This window comes from Cydia strobilella, chromosome 10 (assembly GCF_947568885.1).
Source record: "Cydia strobilella chromosome 10, ilCydStro3.1, whole genome shotgun sequence".
Classification (NCBI taxonomy): Eukaryota; Metazoa; Arthropoda; class Insecta; order Lepidoptera; family Tortricidae; genus Cydia; species Cydia strobilella.
Genome location: NC_086050.1, coordinates 18,949,376 through 18,971,568, shown reverse-complemented (window position 1 = coordinate 18,971,568; position 22,193 = coordinate 18,949,376). Strand labels below are relative to the sequence as shown.

Below are 22,193 nucleotides of genomic sequence, written 5' to 3'. Positions count from 1 at the left end.
CAATCGATCTATATCGATTGATAAAAGTGTTTATCTGGAGCATTGCGTTGTATGCGAGTGAGACGTGGACACTTGAGACAAAAAGACAGAAAAAGGTCTGAATTCCCATTAATACGGAGTAAAAAAATAAAACAAATTTCCTCAGTCATTACGATCATTTATTAATATTTACATACCTAACTACAGTTACGTATTACCATAAATATCTGTACAAAATGCATCCGCCATGCGCTTGTAGTCAAAATCTCACGGTATTTTATATGTTCGTATATCATTTTTATGTTTACAAAATTATTTAAATCTCTAGATAACTACTTAGGTTGTTCGAATATATATCTAAAGAGATAAAATTAATTGATCTTTACTTAATTTACTGCTGTATAAGTGGTTAAACAAAAAAGTTGCCAAAAATATAATTGAAAAAAAAAAAGGAATTACTTGTAAGTATATCGTGTTTGTTTAACACGTTAGCCACACTTGACCATGGTAATATAGGAAATACTGAACATCTTTTATTAGAGAACCATCTTAATATCGCAATAATATTTCATATAATATTACTGCAATGTTCTGCCGCCAGAGTGCAGCACTAGCGCACATCCTAAACCATAGAGTAACTTATACATACTATTCCATAAACAGTTTTTTTGACAAGTTTTCACTATGACATTGGTGCATCAAGGCGGTTTGTTTACAGGTGGCCTACCGCGAAACGCGAAATTTCGTTGTCTGCCTCTCTATCGATCGAATATGTAAGAGTGATAGAGAGGCAGAAACCGAACTTTCGATTTTTGTGATATCGGTGAGGACGAGGACAATGTGAAAACGCTCTTAGGAGGATACTTTTTTCTTCGCGATTCCGGGATCGGTCCCATAGTAAAAGTTGATCAGTTGACCTTGCAAAAAATGGCTAACGGTTGAAAAAAACACTTTTACTCTACACACATATCATAAACCCTCTATGATGCCTTCAAAATCCGAACATCTCTGAAAAACAAAGAAATTTGATTTGACCTCTATTCTAATATCAGTCGAAACGACGTTTTATTCGAAATGAAATGTCAATTGCATACAATTTTGACAAATCTCGCTTGTTAGTTGGTACCGAACGATATGGCAATAGACCCCCACTCTAGTTTATCTCTGAATAAAAAAAACTACGGATGCGTGAGATGCGTGAAAAAAGTTTCCTTTGCCGCCATTTGACGTGCAGTTTATCTTTTAATTAGTTTGTAAGTAAAAAATAATTTGTTTTGTTGTTTTTAAAGTAACTAGCAAAAGTTTTGTGTAAAATGTGCGATAAAGATATTTCAGAGACGCCACCTCCATATCCGCGAATTCCGCCATAGAGTAATTATGCCCCAATGCCGGTTGTAATATGAGGTTAGTGAATATATCATAGAAAGTTTATAATATGTGTGTAGATAAAGCAGTGTATGTAACTGTACATAATTAGGCATTAAAACACTCGTGTGATTCTATTATGAAACTCACTTCGTTCGTTTCATAAACCCACACTCGAGTTTTAATGCCTTTCATTATGTAGCAGTCACATAAACTACTATTTGAACGCTAAACACGTCAACTGACGCGCGCGGCTGCAGTCTAATATCAACCTTCGTGCATTGCGATAAGGTTCACGGCGCGCCGCGCACGATAGACATATAATAATAGACATATGAATGGGTAATTGTGTAGTCTAGTCGGAGTGTATCTCGTCGGCGACCTGCTGCCATTTAGCCACCATGCTTGACACTGTTTTGTGTTTGAGCCCGATTGAGGACGATATCTTCACCTGCAATGTAAACGTTGCAATTTTAATATTTATAAACTGAAAAAAACCGGACAAGTGCGAGTCGGACTCGCCCACCGAGAGTTCCGTACTTTTTAGTATTTGTTGTTATAGCGACAACAGAAATACATCTGTGAAAATTTCAACTACCTAGCTATCACGGTTCATGAGATACAGCCTGGTGACAGACAGACAGACAGACGGACAGACGGACAGCGGAGTCTTAGTAATAGGGTCCCGTTTTTACCCTTTGGGTACGGAACCCTAATAAATGTCATATACGAAGGAAAAACTTACCAAAGCCTCCAGCAAAGATAGATACAACTCCGTAATAGATGGATACAGTCTAAGGAAAAAACGTGCCTCGAAAATCACGAAAATTTGATTCTCGATCAGATGGCGCCACTAGTTTCGGCCTACTCTCGTATAGAGGGCATTGACCGTTTCGTTTGTTATTTATAATTTTAACGCATACCAGTGAAAGAACCTGGGTCAAAATCATATAAAAATAATTAATGCAAATAAAAAAATCATTTATTCATATTTAAATACATTTTAACGTATTTTTATAAATCTTCATTTTTAGTTTTAAAGTATGTCGATAGATGGCAGTGAATTTACAGTGGTTACAAAATTTACTATGACAGTACCGCTCTATCTTATTATATCCTCATTGCCTCCAGTGTGCAGAGTTGGAATCGAACCAGCGTCCCCCGTTTACCGGACAGATGCCTGAACTCTCGGCTATCCGGTCACGGTGGCATGGGTCGAAATTTCCAAGTATATGACAATTTCCCGAAGGCTTGTGGCGCCCCCTGGCCATCTCTAAGGTAGAACAGTATAGTTCGACGTTCTAACTTACCTGACCTTTTGGGATTAATATTTATCTTTAGCGCAATGGTTGAATAGCAGAAAATATCTATTTTTAATCGTATCAGTGTAGGGTTCCGTAGTTACCCGTCCGTCACAATAGACCCTGAACGTGTGCTTAGAAATCATGGAAATCATAAGTTTTGAATGATTCACGGTTAGTTTCACTAGACTTATATTGACCGGGATATAGACCGTGATTACCTTTCGTATTGTTATTGATGCATGTAACCGCGTCGAAATATCGGGAGCTCAAAAACAATACAAAAGGTAATCACGGTCTATATCCCGGTCAATATAAGTATCATGGAAATCATTTATGTAATTATGTACCTACATAACAAGCAACAGGGAGTACCTTCGCAGTATGGAAGGTAGAGGTAAGGAAATGAATCTTCATGTATCAAAAAGTGACCGTAAAAAACAGTAAATAGGCGGCGCCACCATACACTGAAGTACCTAGACCATACACCTAGTATTTATATAGATGTGCACCCGTGCGACCGTGAGGGACAGAACATAAGCAATGCGACAAAATTAAAAACAAGTTTTAACATTCCTGACAACATACCAGAAACAACCTACGTAATTTGGTCGGGTTATTTGCCCCTCCCCCATTTTATTTCTACATTATTATACCTCTATGGTGCATGTCATAGAGTCTCCTATATATTACAATACTCTTTGGTCTCAGAGCCTACCTAGCGCCACCGGATAGATTAGGAACTATTATTCAAAGCTGAAAGCGGTCACTTTTGCAACAATTCTGCCATAAGAGATTGGCATCCTTTCTATACCATCCATACTTCGCAGAGCTTAGTACGTCTTTTTACTATGAAGGGAAGATTTATTGCATCAAAAACGGCTTAACTGATCTGATCATGTTCGATATAGTTTTCGTTTAATGTCTTTGCCCAATGCTCAATTTTCACGATTTTTTTACATATTATAATTTGACACATGGTTCGAAAGTTAGACGGGGGGGGGGGGCATTTTTTGAAGCCAATCCTTCCCGTCTGTAGGCGGGTTGGACTTAAAATACTACCAATATTTCCTGATAAATCTGAAGAAGCTTACCTTAGATTTCTTTTTCGAAGTCTTAGTTTCCTTTTCTTTAGATTCTTTCAGTTCCACCGGCTCCATCGGCAGAGGGGGATGTTCGGGCGAGGCGGGCACCGGGGGCGGGGTCGACTTCTCTAACTCGGCGATGTCGGTATAGAACGAGAGGAGCTCGTCGCCTATCTCTTTCTTTGGTTCCTGTAATAGAGATTGTTGTGTGATGATTATGTAAAACTGTTATTTATAGATGTGCAAGTGTACGGAATACTGAAGTATAGTTTGAATCTTCTCCACGCGCTGAGACACAATGGCCACGCGCATAAACATAATGGCCACGCGCTCACACAAAAGAAACAATGGCTTTTGTTTAACAGGTTAGGGTCTTTGGCGTAAAAATCATTTGAGAAGATTCAAACAACACCTTCGTAGAAAAGTATTCATATTGAAATTTTTTGACAAATAATGTTGTAGATGTTATTTGGTTTGTAGTTTTAACGGGTTGGAGCTGTTGGAGGTCAGACGGCTTTCACTTTGGTAAAAATAGTGTGTGGACTTGTTCCTAATGTCGCTCAGTAGGGAGGGGACAGTTCTTGATGACGAAATAGGACACGGGTCTGTACTCGGTTGCACCAAACTGTTTGTCATCGTTAAAGAGTTCGCAAAATTTTATTGTATGGAATGTTTCAACTTTCATAGTAAACGGGCCCGACGCCGACGCGCCGGGTGACGTCGATCAGTCTGCAGTGTGTGTGTGTGTGTGTGTGTGACTGGCGATAAAACAAAGGGTACGTACCGGTGGCAGCGGCGGCGGGTCGTCTGTGCCGGGCGGCGGCGGGTCGCGCCACGCGGGCGGCGGCGGCGGGGGCGGGGTGGCCGCGCGGGGTGCGGCGGGGGGAGCGCGGGGTGCGGGGGGCGGGGGCGGCGTCGCCGGGGGCAGCGGCGGCGGCAGGGGGGGCTGCACCGGTTCCTGCCAGGAGAAAAGTATACATTAAACCAAAGATAGATATAACTCCGTAATAGATGGATACAGTCTAAGGAAAAAACGTGCCTCGAAAATCACGAAAATTTGATTCTCGATCAGATGGCGCCACTAGTTTTGGCCTACACTCGTATAGAGGGCGTTGACTGTTTCGTTTGTTATTTATAATTTTAACGCATACCAGTGAAAGAACATGGGTCAAAATCATATAAAATAATATAAAAATAATTAATGCAAATAAAAAAATCATTTATCCATATTTAAATACATTTTATCGTATTTTTATAAATATTTATTTTTAGTTTTAAAGTGTGTCGACAGATGGCAGTGAATCTACTGGGGTTACAAAATTTACTAAGACAGAACCGCTCTAGTATAAGTTACTCTATGATTAAACATATAGTTTGTCAAAGGACTGTCTCATTTCAAACATAGACGGAAAGAATTATATTATTGGTTCCTGGTTCTATTTTTTCTTTAAATATTTCTTTGTAGTTTTACAAGTAAGTAAAATGTATAATTTTGGTGCAATAAAGAATATTTACTTACTTACTTACTTATTGACTAATAAGACCTACAGCGTGCCCCCTCTGACTCTTTGCGAAACTCCTTTGGCACAAGTTAAGCATTTTAAGTATTTGGGCCACTGGGTCACTGAAGACATGTGTGACAATATGGATATCGAGAGGGAATGCAGAGCGCTGGCGGTGCGCTGCAATATGCTGGCTCGTAGGTTTGCACGATGTACTGAAGAGGTGAAGGCTACGCTTTTTAAAGCATATTGCCAGTCCTTCTACACGTGCAGCCTATGGATCAGTTATACGCAGCGGGCATACAGCGCTCTGCGGGTACAGTACAACAACGCGTACAGAGTGGTATTCGGGCTGCCGCGACACTGCAGCGCATCGGGTATGTTCACGGAGGGACGGATCGATGGTTTCCACGCGATCATCAGGAAGCGGTGTAGCTCGCTGTTGAGGCGATGGCGCGCCAGCTCGAATACCATCCTCTGGACGTTGACCGACCGGTGGGACTCACCGTGGCTGAAGCACTGGGTGCAGCTACATGCCCCATTATGTGAAATTCTGTTTTAATGTTATGTTTGTACTAACCCTAGATTTAAGTATTAGTATGTATGTTACTAACACATTATGGACTTATTTGTTCGAAATAAATTATTATTGATTGATTGATTGATATACTTATCTTTGTCTTACACTAGTACTAGCACCCAAAAGAAAAGGATGAGTATAGCTTTTTTTTTCTTAATTACTGACAATTTGGTTTCAACGACTATATCTTACATTTGCAGAGAATGCCCAGTGTAACTGGGTGGACCAACTTTTTAGTGTCCCTCGTTGGCATGGTTGCGGTTTTTTTCCCATGATCGACCACTTAAAATCCTGATCTTATGGTTATAAATGTATCAAACATGCATTTTTGTGGTAGTTTCATGGCATTTCTACAGAACCCTACATTTAACAGACTATAGCCACTGAGCATGTTAGTAAATCATCATACAGTACATCATCTCTTCGAACAAACTGCCAGTATTGTCCCTTGGACAACGGGACATGATAACAACACAAAAAAAAGTTGATTCACTTAACTAACTTAAGTTTCTAAAGGTAATACATATCCCCCTATCGATGGCTACAGTTACTGGGTACCACTGCTTAAGTTTTGGCCCAGCATTTACGTTAGGTTCCTCAGGGGGTGGTGTGGTGCACATTTCCATATCCATGATCTCGGTGGCCGGGTAGTCCCCCCGCATAAAGCTGTTGACCTCGCTACGTTAGTCTTGTGACTTCGGCCTCACACTCACCTTAGGATAGGCTAAGATAACACAATTGTGAAGAATGACCAGTAAAACTAACCTTAGGTTCCTCGGGAGGTGGTGTGGTGCATATCTCCATGTCCATGGTCTCGGCCGCCGGGTACTCCCACTGCGTGAAGCCGTCGGCCTCGCGGCGGTAGCGGTAGCGCCCCTCGGACCTGCAAATGACGGACGTACAAGTAAAAGTAGTGGGGGCGGGTAGGCGCCAATAGTCGATGAGAATTTAAGGTGTCGTTTGAGAAATGTGTTGATATATTTGTTTGAATTTACATATATAGTCCATACATGTTGTATAAAATAAGAAATAATACAACAACTAAGGATCGTAAAAACTTAAAAAGGCGGCCAAATACGGACATTTAAGCATGGCAATTTTTTATTTTTTGTAAAATAGTTTCACAATATTGTATTGTTAAACTTCTAGAATGAAATGTGAAAATGTCAATCTGAATTAAAACTAAATTGTAATTTTAACACTGCATTCAGACTTCAGACTATTTTTTCACAAAATTTAGCACCTACTCGAGCACGTAGTTTGCATGCGTCTTGTTTTTTTTAATATAATTAATGAAATTATGAATTTATAGCCTAGTCAGATCGAGACCAAAACAATTTTGGGTTTTTTAAACCTCAATTTCTAGCATTAATCATTTTGTTCAAAAAGCGGTAACGCGCTTATTATCCTTTTATTATATCAGAAAAACCGGCTTTTCACACTTTAAACTCCCAAAGACTACAGGCAACACTTACAATTAAGCAACTCAGTCAAAATAAAACCGTATACTTAATCCCTTTGGTCCTTTGTCTATTTCCTAATTCTCAACTCGCAATACTATGTCATGATTTCAGAAAATATTCTTCTACAATTTACAACATAGTTTCGTTTCCAGTCCTTTGAAGATGTTTGCGATTCATTTAGGGTGCCTTAGTTTTGAAACTTTAATGTAGGAATCGAGCAACTTAAATGGAACAACTTTAGATTTATAATTTATAGGTTATGTTGTACAAAGTTTCTTGTTGAATGTTCTTTGTATGAACTAATAGTATTTTTATTCAATAATGCAATTAACTTGGTTTGCCACAATACTACAAGCTAAAATTTTAAAACCAAAATAAATATCTAGTCTAGATATGTTAAAAGTGTATTCACATGTTGTTTCATTTGACCAGTAAGGACGATTCTGCATTAAAAGTTGAAATATCAAAGGCACCCGTATGATTGTGATGACCTAGGCGGTGATGCCAAGGAAGAGTCCCAGCTGTTAGCTTCTGTAATAGATCAAAGTGCATTATCTTGAAAATCGAAATTAGTAAGATATATCATTTTTCTCACCCGTGTCCTCGGCGCGACGTCTTGACTCGTCCCGTCTTGAGGTTTCATGTTCAGTCTTCTGTCTTCAGGTCACTTCTTTTTTATTTAACGTTGTTGTTAATGTTACAATATAAGAAATGACAAATATAACCCTAGAGAATATATAAATGAGAATTTGACTATTATTAAAATTACTTAATTTAATAAAATGACTATATTTTTATTTTAAAATAATAAAATAAAAATAAGATTTCACAGATTTGACTATTGTGCATTATTATATTTTAATTATTTAATATCAGTATTTTGTAAAGCCTCTTGAAATGGGCCTAAGATGTTATAAATGTCATAATAATGAATATTTAACATAATGTAATGTTAGTAAAATTAAAACGATAAATTGCTATGTTTAGGGTTACTTTGAAGTAAACTCTTTGAATTTAATTAAGCATTTTATTAATAAATTATCACAGACATTGATCTCAGATTGTAGAGTAGAATGTTTATACAATTTTATGTTTCAAAACTTTGATTGTAACGTTATTTAATTAAATTTAAAAAATAAACATTTTGTTTCACGTACTTTCCAAATTTATTTGCATGAGACTAGTTTTAATGTGAAACTGTAGTGACACAAGAAAAGTACAATAATCACTTATTATACAATATACATAGTATACATACGGATGAGAGATCAATAATATTTTTGACAAAAACAGTTTAATATACTACAGAACGATAAAGACAGTTTAACAAATCAAATACAGCATGTGTTGTGTGGTACTTCGACGTAAGAGCCAACACAGATAAATTTACACCAACATTTCGAATGCAGTCTTACAGGGGCGCCCATTGTTTTTTGGGCAAATTTGCGCTGTGCGTTACATACATACAAGTAAATCTAAATAAAACGCGTTTGTTCTACTGATATATTTATATGTATAAATAACATGTCGGTAAGTTTTTGTATTTTACGCAGGATTCCTCTATATTTGTAGATCGATGTGTGGCTTTATAAAATATCGATTTAAGACTTAAAACCTTTGTATATACATGTTCAGTTACTTGTACGAATAAAATTGTACAATTGCCTTCTTTTAAAAGCTATCATCCTATTTGTTACAAAAACGAAGATAGCTATCGGGATATATAACAAAAATAATTTTAAAACTTTAGGAAATACTAAGGTTTTTGTGTTTTAAACGCGTCCATTTTATGAAACCACATAAGTAATTCACTGTAAAATAATCAGTAGTGATTGCGTTGTGCGTTGTATTTAAATATAAAAAAAACTTTTTCGTAAGTGTAAGTTAAATGCAACGCACAGCGCAAATTTAATTCGCGACGAACACTAAGTTTTTGATTTATCACCAACAGTTTTGCACTTTGATTTTACTGCACGAATACAACGCAAGACAGTTTTACGGAAATATAAACTAGAACATGGCCGTCACACTGTCTTTCGAAATTGTGGGGATGATAGTATTATTAGAACATTGTGTGATTATAATGTGGCTTGAAACAATCTAGTCGAGGCGAATAAAATTGTTATTTTTGTCTTTATTGCATTAAACCATCTTTTAAAAGAGGTATCTAATGTTACTATTCGTCTTATTTTTCAAGTGCCAACGCTAGGGCGAATCACAGGAAATTAAATGATCGATCAGTCGTATTTCGGGCGTTCGAAATTGACCAATCGTATTTTGGGATTTTTTGGTAACTAAAAACAGACTGATATTTTGACAAGTCGGGATTAGCTCGTTACAAACATGCGTATTATTGTTTTCTAATACGACCAATTTGGCCATTTGTTTGAAAATCACCTCACTACGCTACGGAAGGTTCTTTTTAGCCCTTAAGCCTCGAGTTTTCCGATTCAACTCACACTAGAGACAAGCCAGTGTCTCGACGCGGATCTGTCTTGCGTCATACCCGTCCCGCCTTGCGCCGCAGTATCTGTATGTATATCTGTATATTCGTCTTCGGAGCATATCGTACCTCTGGAAGGCGGTGCTCCAGCCGGGCGGCGCGGCGCGCTGCTCGAGCTGGCGCAGCGCGTGCTCGCCGGCGCGCACCCAGCGCCGCCAGTACGGCGCCGACAGCGCGCCCGTCGAGTACGCCGACACCAGCGTCTGTTGCCCCACAACACGACACGTTATACGGGTGCGGACATCGACTGAGTATAGTAAGAAGCTTAAGACGTTCCTAGTCCAAAAAGCATACTATTTTAATGAAAAATTTATGAATGATGTTGCTTTGCTTGACATATTAGATATACGTTTGACATGTTTTAATAAATAAGAGAATATTTTTTGTATTGTTTCTAATGTAATAGGTGCATGTCAACTCAGATGTATATGACTTTTATTAGGAGATTTTGTGACATCATTTAAAGACTACTAATTGAAGTTGATTGAATTGAATTATATATGCATGTCTTGATTAATTATTATTTTTGTACCTTAATATGTAAATTTTATGTTAGCGTGTAAGATATTTGCTATGCCCTACCAGGGTACCGGTGCCTCTTACTTTGCAAATACCATCTATGTAATACATGATTACGCAAATAAATAAATACAAATACATATACCAGGGTTGAGCAGAACAAGTATTATAATAGTACATTACTACAGAGGCCGGGAAGGAAGGGGTTGCCGGCCGAATAGAATAACGAACGCCGAACGTAGTGAGGCCGGATAGTTATGAGGCCGAGAACCCGTTTTCACGCCGATGTATGTATAGTGCTTTTCTCAAACGTTTAATATAGGTATATAGTTTGTCAAAGGACTGTCTTATTTCAAACATAGAGAGAATCATACTATCTTTGTCTTACACTAGTACTAACACCCAAAAGAAAAGGATGAGTATAGTTTTTTTTGTTCTTATTTACTAACAAGATTTGCTTGACCAACTATATATATCAATCAAATATCGTTTTTTTTTTTACTAGGAGTATTCCAGCTTCCAGCGTAGCAAAACCGTCTCGAGTGATGCGGAAGGGTCCTGGATTTTCCCCAGGCTACCATCCCACCACACAGTCCTACCGCTCGAATGGCCATAGTGCCATAGAGCCCGTCAGGTTCAAAAAAAATAAAATCGCTGAATGCCATGATGCTGTGCCACAATTATATGTGAGATAGAAATTAAAAAAAAAAGCCACTTCCAGGCCTAGGCCTGCAACTTTGTATGAAATTTCATTACAGACCTCTCGTCTAGCTGCGCCTGAAACGTGATACTTCCCAGCCTAATATAAAGAACGTATTATCAATATTACATATCATGTTTGAGAAAATACTATTTTTAATTAACTCATAGAAAAAGTATTCTATACAATAGTGATATAATAGAGCTTTTCAATTTCATACCTTACTTAGGCCACTCGGCAAGTTCCGTGACCTAAACGCGCTTACTAGACTGAAAAGCTGTCTATCGTATTGTGATTGTATAAAATACTGTTGCGATCTCTCCGAGGCATTTGATAACGCCGAGCGTGAAGCATAATTACACGAGACAGGCTGAAAACTTAAACCTAAACATAATGTTGCATTTAATACCCACATAAAACTTGTATAACGTTCTAAGTATTCCAACTTCCAACCGAATCAAATCAACACTCCCATAACGAAAATAAAATAATATTATAAAGCGGAGTATCACAAGGTTCTGTTTTAAGACCTGTCTTCCTACCGATGAGCTTCAATAGTTTCATATTAACCGACATCACAAAGCAATTCCCATTTTAATTACTACTTTACATTTTGATCCGTATGACTGACTGACATATGAATCCGTGAATTTACAAATATAATTTGTTATAAATAAAATACGCTTAGTAAACAAAATCCATAATACTAAGGTTTTTTTTATGGAGATAACAGATAACAGACTGGAGAAATTATTTATCACAGATTAAAACTAGATGAAAAAAAAGCTACTGACCTGCCATTGTATCAACATCTCCTGCACGGGAGGCACCTGACAGGGTTGCACCTCATTCAAAAACTTCAACTTGGCTTCCACCAAATCAGACATCGAATCCAAATCTTCATCCCGCTTATCTTCATTCAGAACTTCCCCTTTAGTAAATGACAAACCGTTTCCATAACTGACAGTCGCCACTTTTGGACTTTCATTGTCATCTTCTTTAAAACCTAATCCGGTTCTCTCACTTGAAAAACCTTCTATATATTGCGAATATTTAGTAGTGTAAGCTGGGACTTCAGTTTTCTTCCTTTCGGGAAGGATGGAATTATCAATCCTTAGCTTTTTGCGGCTTTCTTTTACTTCTGTGTCTGCCAAGTATAGGTTAACTTTCTTTTCTGGTATTTCTGGTTTTTCTACACCATTTTCAACTACAGTAGTAGCAGGAACTGATGGTAGTGGTGGTGTCTCTTCTATAGCTTTGCTACTTGGGAATAGAGGCTTTACTTCTCTAGGTGGAGTACCTACAGGCGTATTTTTACCACTATTTGAATCTTCACCAAACATATCAGTCTTCTTAGACTTAACTTTTGGCAACTCTTTCTTTTCAATCTCATCTAACAAATCATCAATATTGTCAATTTTGCTGTCTCTGCTAGTTTCATCCACAACTTTAGGAGATGCGACCTTTGTATCTTCTTTAATCATTATCTGCAATTCTGTTGGTATTTCTCCACCAAGTTTTTCTAATAATTTGGCTTTTTCCTTTAATCTCATGAATAATGTTTTTTCTTCTAAGCTATCATCAATTTCTGCTAAAGGCGGTGTCTTTGCTTGTGTCTAAAACAATTGAAATATATATATATATATATTACTAAGAAGCCTTATTGGTGTATTTTAAGGAATTTAGGGTTTTAAAGCCTATAATTATATTAACCAGATAGATTCTAGATACAGAAAATGGTCTCAGCAGCCTGTGAATCTCAACAGTGCATACACTTGGAGACTCTAACGGGCATCTCATCATAGACCCCTAACACCTCAGATTGAAAACTTTAACCATCATAGTGCTTACAACATACTCATTTCATTGAAAACCCCACAGTAGAGTTGAATGATTAGCTTGACAACACGAGGGGAAATGTTGAGGAATTAATTAGTAATGAATGTAATGATACAACGAAAATATTAAATATTGAGGTGTTCAATGATATAAAGTTGTTATTTTAAAGCAATTTCAGTTTTCTTTTTCATCATTGGTGTTTTATATGTAGTTTAAATCATGACGACAATTTTTTGGACAAAAAAGCTACCCAAATTTTGATACCATGTAGTCAAAGTAAAAATTTCAAATTTCTGTTGAATCTCCAAACAGACATATGCTTATGTTCGTCGTTTTTTGACACATATTACTTGTGATTTTTACTTAGTTGGAAATAGTGCAAAAGTGTAAGAAGAAATATCTTTCTATACTTGCTTGAATATAGTCTAATACCATTTAAGAAATGGGCCCCAGAAGGTCTGTAGAGCAGAAGGAGCGAAGCTCTTCCTTTCTATGTCTGAGCGAAGTACATATTCAAATGTCCTATACTTGCCCTACTTCTCAATCCACAATAACATTACCTTATCGTCCACCACCGGCTCAACCACCATCCCCGGAGGCAGCTCAGGGCCAATCGGCACAGTATAGTTCTGGTCGCTGGGCAAGCTCGGTCCGTACTCAACGGGCTTGGTCTTCTGTTTCTTGTGTGGGTTCTTCGGGACTGTGGGCTTGGCTGGGTGGGCTACAGGCTTGGATGCCTTGGCTGGGGTGTCTTCATCGTTGGATTCAGAGTCAGAGTTGTGGTAAGATGTTATTAGTTCTATTTTTCTGTAAAGCAAAAAAAATGTATTGTAAATAAAAGAGTGTAAATAAATCTATTAATAATTTAATTTTAAACCAAAAAATAACTTTATCTTTCTTAGTCCTCTCGTACAATTTTTTACATACTCCACAATCTATTCTAAAGTTTCTGAACTAATGAGACCCATAGAAATAATGAAGTGTGCCAATATATTTAGCTTCTCTACCCGCCAATATCTTTTTGATGCTGACTGTAGTTTTGAATTGAATTTGAATTGAAATAGCCTTTATTTCAGACAAGTGTTTTGTAAGTACATTCTGTTAGCATATATATATATATCTAATTTCCATCTGTATGCCTTTTGTAGGCAATGGCCTCCCCTAACTCTTTCCATTTATCCCTATCTTTTGTTATTGTAGTCCAGCAACCTCCTGCTGCGCTCTTAAGTGCGACTGTAGTTTAATCGAATAAAATAAAAAATTGTAAAATTGTCTTACTCATGTTCATCATCACTGCCCGGTTTCCGCTTGGCACCATTCTTGACTACAGTCTTTGGCTTGGCATGGTCCGGCTTCTTCGGTTTGGCCTGTGTCTGTTTCTCGGCTAGGGTCTGCTGGTACAGCTGCCACTCTTCTGCTGATACTTCTGCTGAACCTAGAATAGATTAACACCAATAAATGAAAACTCAAGTTTTTTTTCTGTCATAATCATTGTCACCTTTGAATTTCTTTCCGAATGTTAGTAGATATCTTAATGTAATTTTTTTCTTTACTAAAGAGTAATTGCTGAAAATGTTCCTTGATACATAAGAACATAACTCTTGGGAAACTCATTGGTTCAAGCTAGGGTTTGCACCAGTGTTGGCCGAAACGTTGATGCAATTAACCATTAACCAGTTCAAATTTGTACTGGTTAATGGTTAATTCCAATTAACGTTCGGCCAACACTGGTTTGCACAATGTCTGGTTTCCAAGTCATGCACCGTATCACTTGGCAATATAAGAATAACAAAACTAATAATTCAATTCAATTATTTATTTCAGGCAAATGCCCATATAATTTGTTAGTAATACAATTAAATTAATCTTAATATGCTAATGTTAGTAAACACACATTAAATTACAAATAAAAATATATATCACATTTAACTATTTACATAATGAAGACTGCCACATTCCAAACACTATAATAACATTCTGTTTTAGCTTTTACATAATTATGGGACCCCTTTGTTTGACATAATTATTGAAAGTCATAATGTAATGATTGTCATATTATCATTAGTCATAATTCTGAAACCGTTAATTTTTCAGGATTTTTGTAAGGTTACCCTATATATAGGTTAGGTTAAGTTAGGTTTGTTTTATGGCGATCCTGAAAAGTTACGCGTCTCTGAGATAAACCAAATTATGACTAACGAAAATGTGGACAAACAATACATTATGACTTAAAACTATATGGGAAACAATAGAGACCCATTTTAGCTATTTAGGCTGCAGAACCCTAACAATGCAAAGCATATAAAGTTGTCCTTTAGGTAAAAATATGTTAAAATCGCTCTTAACTCAGCCTAGTGTGATCCACTAAATTGATGTAAATGTATCGACTGATTTTGAAAATAAAATTTTACTTTTTCTTTATAGATTTTTTTTTACCTGAAGCATGCAACTGATGTTGTGCCAACTTCAATGCCATCAAGTATTCCTGTGGGGCTTCCCAAGTGACCGCATTAGTGTGCTGGTTCCAGTAGTAGGTGAAGCCGCTGCTCTCATCGTAACATGCTGACCACGCTGTAAAAATATTGTTAAAAATGGTACCGTTTATGTATTATTCATTGTATTTTGTATACAGATTTGTTTTATAACAAAACTGGTTGTCTTGTCACATTTTTGGGAAATAGATACAAATACAAATAGATATAATAATCACATTAATAAAAATAAAAAAAACATAAAAATCTTTTATTTCAGATCTGCATTGATCCATAACAGCCAGTGGATCTCTTACACGCAGAAACAGTACAACGCCCTCCATGTACAGTACAACAATGCCTTCAGGATGATGATGGGGCTGCCTCGCTACTGCAGCGCATCGGGGATGTTTGCTGATGCTAGGGTAGACTGTTTTCACACCACTATGCGGAAGCGGTGCACATCCCTGGCACGTAGGGTGCGGGGCAGCATGAACAGCATCCTGAGGGCATTTGCGTCAAGGTTTGACTGTCAGTACATGAACCATTGCCATATGATACATGTGCTGACAGGCAAGCCAATTTACTGTATGTAAAAAAAGAATGCTGTGTATATAAACTAACCTTAGTTGTAAGGCTTAATACTGCTACTAACAAATGAAATTTATTATATAATTTAATATTAATTTTACATGTAATTTAATTGTATATGGACATGGTCTGAATTAAAGAATATTCGTTTCATTTCATTTCATAACGGTAGGTGTTACTAGAAAGACCAACTTAACCAACATAATATTATATTAAGATGTCCTTCTGTTCTGCAGGAAAACAAGAAGATTTGAGGAGAATAGTGTGGGAATGCCGCCGGGACAGTAACCTGCAGCTCTGTTATGTATAGACAATGGGGGTAGGTTTTGACATTTGGGTACAAAGTGGGGTAGTTGTGAAAAGTCAGTCTGTCAACGCGAACCTGACCCATGCCAGTGTCTGGACCCCTAAACTGTGAGTTATATTAGTGGCGACGAGAAAAACTAGGACAATAGTGTGCAATTACAGTGTAAAGTGTGTGATTTGAGTGAAAAACGCATAAAAGTAGGTATCACTGTGCAAAATGGGCATCAAGTTTGGGGAGTTTGATGTGGCGCTTGGCTGCTGGAAAAATTACATAGAGCGGTTTACTTTTTGTCTGCAGGCAGGTGATATTGAAGATGATAGTAAAAAGAAAGCTAATTTATTAGCTGTGTGTGGTTCCGACTTGTATGATCTGATTATATCACTGATAGCACCAACTCAAATAAGTGAGGTTACTTTTACAACAATTGTGGGTAAGTTGAACAATCATTTCCACCCGAAGCCAAATGAAATTATCCAGTCTTATAAATTTCATACTAAGTATCAAGAGGAGGGGGAAAAGATTAGGGATTTCATAGCACAATTGAGGAAATTGAGCATCGACTGTAACTTTACAGATTTGGATCGAACGCTGCGGGATCGCTTAGTGTGTGGTATAAGGGACAAAGAAGTACAGAAGAAGTTGTTACAACAGAGTACATTGACATTTGATCAAGCTTGTCAGATTGCTTTATCTCATGAGGCGGCAGGGATTGATTCAAGTATTATTGTTCCGGCTTCTTCTGGTCAAGTTTCTGGTGATTTAGAAGTACCAATGGAAGTAAATAAATTGACTAACAAAAGGAATGAAAGGCAGACAGAAAGGATGTCATGTGTGCGTTGTGGTAGACCCCATAGAGGCCCCTGCAGGTTTAGATGGACCAAATGTCATGGCTGTGGCAAGACGGGCCATATCGAGGCGGTTTGTGGTTTGAAGTTAAAAGGAAATAATACACCAAAATCTGATTTTAATGGATTATATGAAGAAATTGCAGTTAATAATATGAGACAAGATAGTGCAGTACCAGCATATATGATGGAAATAATGCTGAATGGAGTTAGAATAGATATGGAAGTGGACTCCGGGTGCGCTTTCAGTCTCATAAGTGAGCAGACCGCTAGGATAGTTTGGCAGGGCTCGCTCCCAGTATTTGATGATATTGGGGTTTCTTTAAAGACATGGACACAGAACAGACTATGTATAATGGGTAAAGTTACAGTTTTGGTTCAGAATAAGAAGATAAAGAAAAACTTATCCTTAGTTGTGGCTAAGGGCAACGGGCCAAGCTTGATCGGTCGGAATTGGTTCCGGGATTTAGGGATACATGTCCAAGGAGTAAATAGTTTAAAGGTTGACAGCGATGAAGTGGCCACAACACTAAATGGAATACAGAAACGCTATGTAGGAGTTTTTCAGGAAGGATTAGGGAAATATACGGGGCCTGTAGTGTGTATTAGGCCAAAAGAAGGAGCAAAGCCAGTATTTTTTAAGAGCAGACCGGTGCCGTTCGCAATAAAAGGCCGAATTTACGAAGAGTTGGATAGGCTAGAAGCCGAAGGCGTTTTGGAGGCGACGTCACATTCCGAATGGGCCACACCTATAGTTCCAGTACTTAAGCAAGATGGCAAGGTACGTCTGTGCGGGGATTATAGGGCGACAGTGAATGCCGTGACGGATACTGACACTTACCCCTTACCTACCCTCAGTGAAGCTTTTGCGGAATTACAAGGGGGAGTTTTATTTACAAAGATAGATTTGGAACGGGCGTACACCCAGGTTATGGTAGATGAGGAGACAGCGAATTTGCTAACTATTAATACCCCTAAGGGGTTATATAAAATGAAGAGATTACCCTTCGGGGTAAAGGCTTGTCCTGGCATATTCCAACGACTCATGTCGACGCTATTGGCTGGTATCCCTGGGGTAGCCGTACTGTTAGACGATATTGTGGTGACTGGCAATGGAGTGCAAGAACACAATAGGAGGCTCGAGGCGGTGCTTCATAAGTTACAGGAAGCGGGATTGCGAGTGAATAAAAACAAATGTAAATTTGCTGCCAGGAGTGTGCAGTTTTTAGGTTTTATGATTGACGAATTTGGTATTCATCCTTGCGAGGAGAAGATTAATGAGATTGAAAAGACGCCTGCACCTCGTAATGTGAAAGAGCTTCAAGCATTCCTGGGGCTGATAAATTTTTATGATAGATTTTTGCCACACAAAGCGTCGATTTCTGAGCCATTGTACAGATTACTTGACAAAGACGCGAAATGGAAATGGGGAAAAGAACATCAAAATTCATTTGAGAAGCTAAGGAAAATGCTTTCCAGTAAAGATACTCTGGTGCATTATGACATAAAAAAGAAACTTATTTTATCTTGTGACGCGTCACAGTACGGACTGGGAGCAGTGTTAGAACACGAGATGGCTGATGGAAGTATCAGACCCGTAATGTTTGCCTCGAGAACCATGAACACACATGAACGTAATTATGCACAAATAGACAAGGAAGCAGCTGCTATAATATTTGGCTTGAAGAAATTTCATCAGTTTATAAGTGGTCGAAGAGTGATTATCAAGACAGATCATAAGCCTTTGTTGGGGATATTCGATTCAAAGAAACCTATACCCAACATTATATCACCTAGGATGTTACGGTGGGCACTCCTACTGAACTCTTACGACTATGAAATACAATATGTCCAGGGGAAAAAAATTGGAAACGCAGATGCCCTCAGTCGATGGCCGGGTCCACCAGGTACACAAACGCCGGAAGAGGATTTTTTAGGAATTCTACTAATAGAGGAGACACCCATTGAATTGGAGTTTTCTGCCATAGAAGTGGCCAACTTGACAAAAAAGGATAAGTGTCTCAGTAAAATATTATATTGGATACGTAACGGATGGCCTGGGAAGAGTAATGACGAGTACAAGGTTTACTGGCAAAAGCGAGACGAGTTTTCCATGTATAAAGATTGCATTTTATGGGGAAATAGAGTGGTTATACCAGAGAAGATGCGAGGAAAAGTGCTGGAGGAGCTGCATATGAATCACGACGGTATTGTGATCACAAAGGCTATGGCGAGAAGCTATTTTTGGTGGCCTGCGATGGATAAGCAAATTGAAGACATGGTGAAGAGCTGTAACGTGTGTGCAGAAAATCGAAATATGCCATCTAAAGTTACCCATCATTGGATAAAGCCAGATAAAGCATGGTCTAGACTACATATGGATTACGCTGGGCCATTTCAAGGAAAGATATTTTTAATTGTAATTGACGCTTATTCTAAGTGGCCAGAGGTCAAGATCGTACCAGATATGAGTAGCTCTACGTTAATAAGAATATTGCGGGATGTTTTTGCAGAACAAGGTCTTCCTGATGTACTTGTAAGTGATAATGGAAGAAGTTTTGTTTCAGAGGAGTTCCGTAAATACTTAGAATCCCAAGGGATCAGACAAGTCCTGTCCGCCCCTTACCACCCTGCGACCAACGGTCAAGCGGAAAGAACGGTGCAGACAGTGAAGGCTAAATTAAGGAAAATAACATCTGGACCATGGGAAGTGAGATTACCAGCGATACTGTATGGTTTACGTACCACACCAAACAGCGTCAATGATAAAACTCCGGCTGAGCTCCTGAACAACAGGCGTTTTAGAACTAAGTTCGATAGGTTAAACCCCCTGTCTTTCAGATGTGTTGATAAGGAAAAAGTAATAGAGAAGAATAGTGAGACAAAGAACAGGGAGTTTAATACTGGACAGTCAGTGTACGTAAAGAACTACTGCGGTGGACCACGCTGGTTGAAAGGGACGGTGGAAAAGCGACTAGGGGTCTGCAGATACTTAGTGAAATGGAACGATAAGATGTTAGTACGACACATCAATCAAATGCTCGGTTGCGGGGGGGAAGGACAACAGAAGGTCCCTGAGGTAACCGATGACGCTACGGATGACGATGACGAGGATACCCGAGTTGCGATACCTTCGCCTCATCGTTGGGCGGATATCATAGGGGTGTCCGGACCCCAGGACATCACGATACACGGAAACCCACAAAATACCGCATCCAGCAGCCACAAACGTGCTAGACAGACCACACCCCCAGACTCACCCGATTATAAGAGAATAGCCCTAGCGGATAGCGATAGTGGCAGTGAGTCAGAACTGTCTGAATGTAGAAATGTAGAGACGGAGGAAGAATAGTTGAAGTGTTAAAGTAGTGTAACAGTAGCATAGTGTAGGGTTAGGTAATAGTGTTAGTGAACTTTATAAAATAGTGAACTCTCTTAATGGGGGAGGTATGTTATGTATAGACAATGGGGGTAGGTTTTGACATTTGGGTACAAAGTGGGGTAGTTGTGAAAAGTCAGTCTGTCAACGCGAACCTGACCCATGCCAGTGTCTGGACCCCTAAACTGTGAGTTATATTAAGCTCCAACTTCAGGGAACTGGGCTGAATGAACGCGACACATGATCGACAGCCCCCCTGCCTCCGGACGGGCGTCCCTACACTACATCTACATCTACAACATAATATTGTGAAAGTAAACAACTCTAGTCATTAATGAGACTGTGTGTGTTCTCAAAATTAACTAAAATCAAATAAAGTAGGAGATTATTATTTCATTAAAATGCCAGTTTTATTACACAGACCCCGAAAATGACTTGAACAACATGAAAATAATGTTACGTTAAAATTCTAAGATTAAGGGCCAGTTGCACCAACCACAATTAACAGACTGATCATCGTCAAGCAGCAGAGAACTATGAAACTTTCCATACAATGAAATTTAGCGAACGCGAACAGTGACAGACGGTTTGGTGCAACCCGACTTAAGTTAGATGCGTCATCAAATGGCAGTTTGCATCCAAACTGACAACCTGTTTTGTGCTGTCATATTATTTAAACAAAAACCGGACCCCTGAAGAAACTAATTTGTTCGATTGTAAGTTACCTGGTGAAACTTTCAGATTTCTGACACAGCATATAATGTTTGAATATTAAACCTAATTTTACATATTATACAGATTTATTGTTACTGAATAGTAAAAGAACAGCTAAAATACTTACTGTTGTCAGTAAATTGCTAATATATTGCAGTTTATCTGTCCTAATAACATGCAACAATTGTTTATATTCAGTCTTGATTAAGAGCATTGTTTAGGTAATATTGTTTTACATACAACTCACAATTTATGTAGAATATTGCAACATATTATGATATCTAGACTATAACCATGCTAACTTTGCACGAACCTACTGCCAGTAAGAATGCATATATATGCCTTTAAGCTCCTTACTTAGGTTTAAAGAACTTTATTTCCCAAAGAAATTTACATTTCGCTTAATGAGAAAATTGCATACAATACAAGTGTATCTTGAATTACAAGAGCAATTGACGTAGCAGTTGGCATTTAAAAGTTAGCGTAGTTACAGTTTTTACACAAACACGTTCTATTTATACAGAACAAGCTATATACGCTGTTACTGCCACTTACCACAATGAGGTATAGGTGCAGGGTGCACCCCTGGGTTGGGCTCATGTGCCGCAGCACTCGGCTCTGGGGGCTGGGCCCTTGACAACTTCTCAGCAGGTCTCGCAGGCACTTCATCGTCACTTTCATCAGAGTCTCCGTACCCAATCAATCCGACTAAAGGATTTGCTTTACTCATTATAGTTTATCAAAAAAGAGGCGGACTATAGAAAATAACACTTATACACACACGTTTCAACGATTCCCTTATTTTTGCAAAACATTTCTCACAATTTGCACAGTCTCAAGCGTGATCTTTTGACAATTATTAACTTGACAGCTTTTGGCAATAAACTAAGAAGAACTCACGCCACAACTTTACTAAATGCGAATATGAAAATTTATTTCCTAGACTTGTTTTCTTATGCAGTTAAGTTAAGGTTCAATTTCGAATAAAAAGTTTACAAAGCATACTTTTGACACGGCAAATAAAACCATAGACTATCATTAAAGTTTTTT

The 22,193-nt window shown here is 38.2% G+C and overlaps 1 protein-coding gene across 1 annotated transcript; it reads right to left on the bottom strand.

The window, feature by feature from the left end:
- Positions 1 to 158: 158 nt before the first annotated feature.
- LOC134744561 (formin-binding protein 4-like) lies at positions 159 to 21,988 on the bottom strand. The gene is made up of 10 exons (XM_063678399.1): positions 21,699 to 21,988; positions 15,273 to 15,407; positions 14,115 to 14,271; positions 13,397 to 13,643; positions 11,792 to 12,613; positions 9,848 to 9,981; positions 6,578 to 6,695; positions 4,515 to 4,688; positions 3,740 to 3,919; positions 159 to 1,795 (listed from the first exon to the last, which is right to left on the bottom strand). The coding sequence occupies exons 1-10, from the start codon at positions 21,871 to 21,873 to the stop codon at positions 1,700 to 1,702; spliced, it is 2,238 nt and encodes a 745-aa protein (XP_063534469.1). The 5' UTR covers positions 21,874 to 21,988; the 3' UTR covers positions 159 to 1,699.
- Positions 21,989 to 22,193: the final 205 nt, after the last annotated feature.

Coding starts and splice junctions, on each gene's coding strand:
- LOC134744561 (XM_063678399.1), bottom strand. CDS start 21,873: ATGAGTAAAGCAAATCCTTTAGTCGGATTGATTGGGTACGGAGACTCT. Junction 15,408..21,698: donor TGCACCTATACCTCATTGTG/GTAAGTGGCAGT, acceptor ATATTTTTACAG/CGTGGTCAGCATGTTACGAT. Junction 13,644..14,114: donor GGCAGTGATGATGAACATGA/GTAAGACAATTT, acceptor TTTGCTTTACAG/AAAAATAGAACTAATAACAT.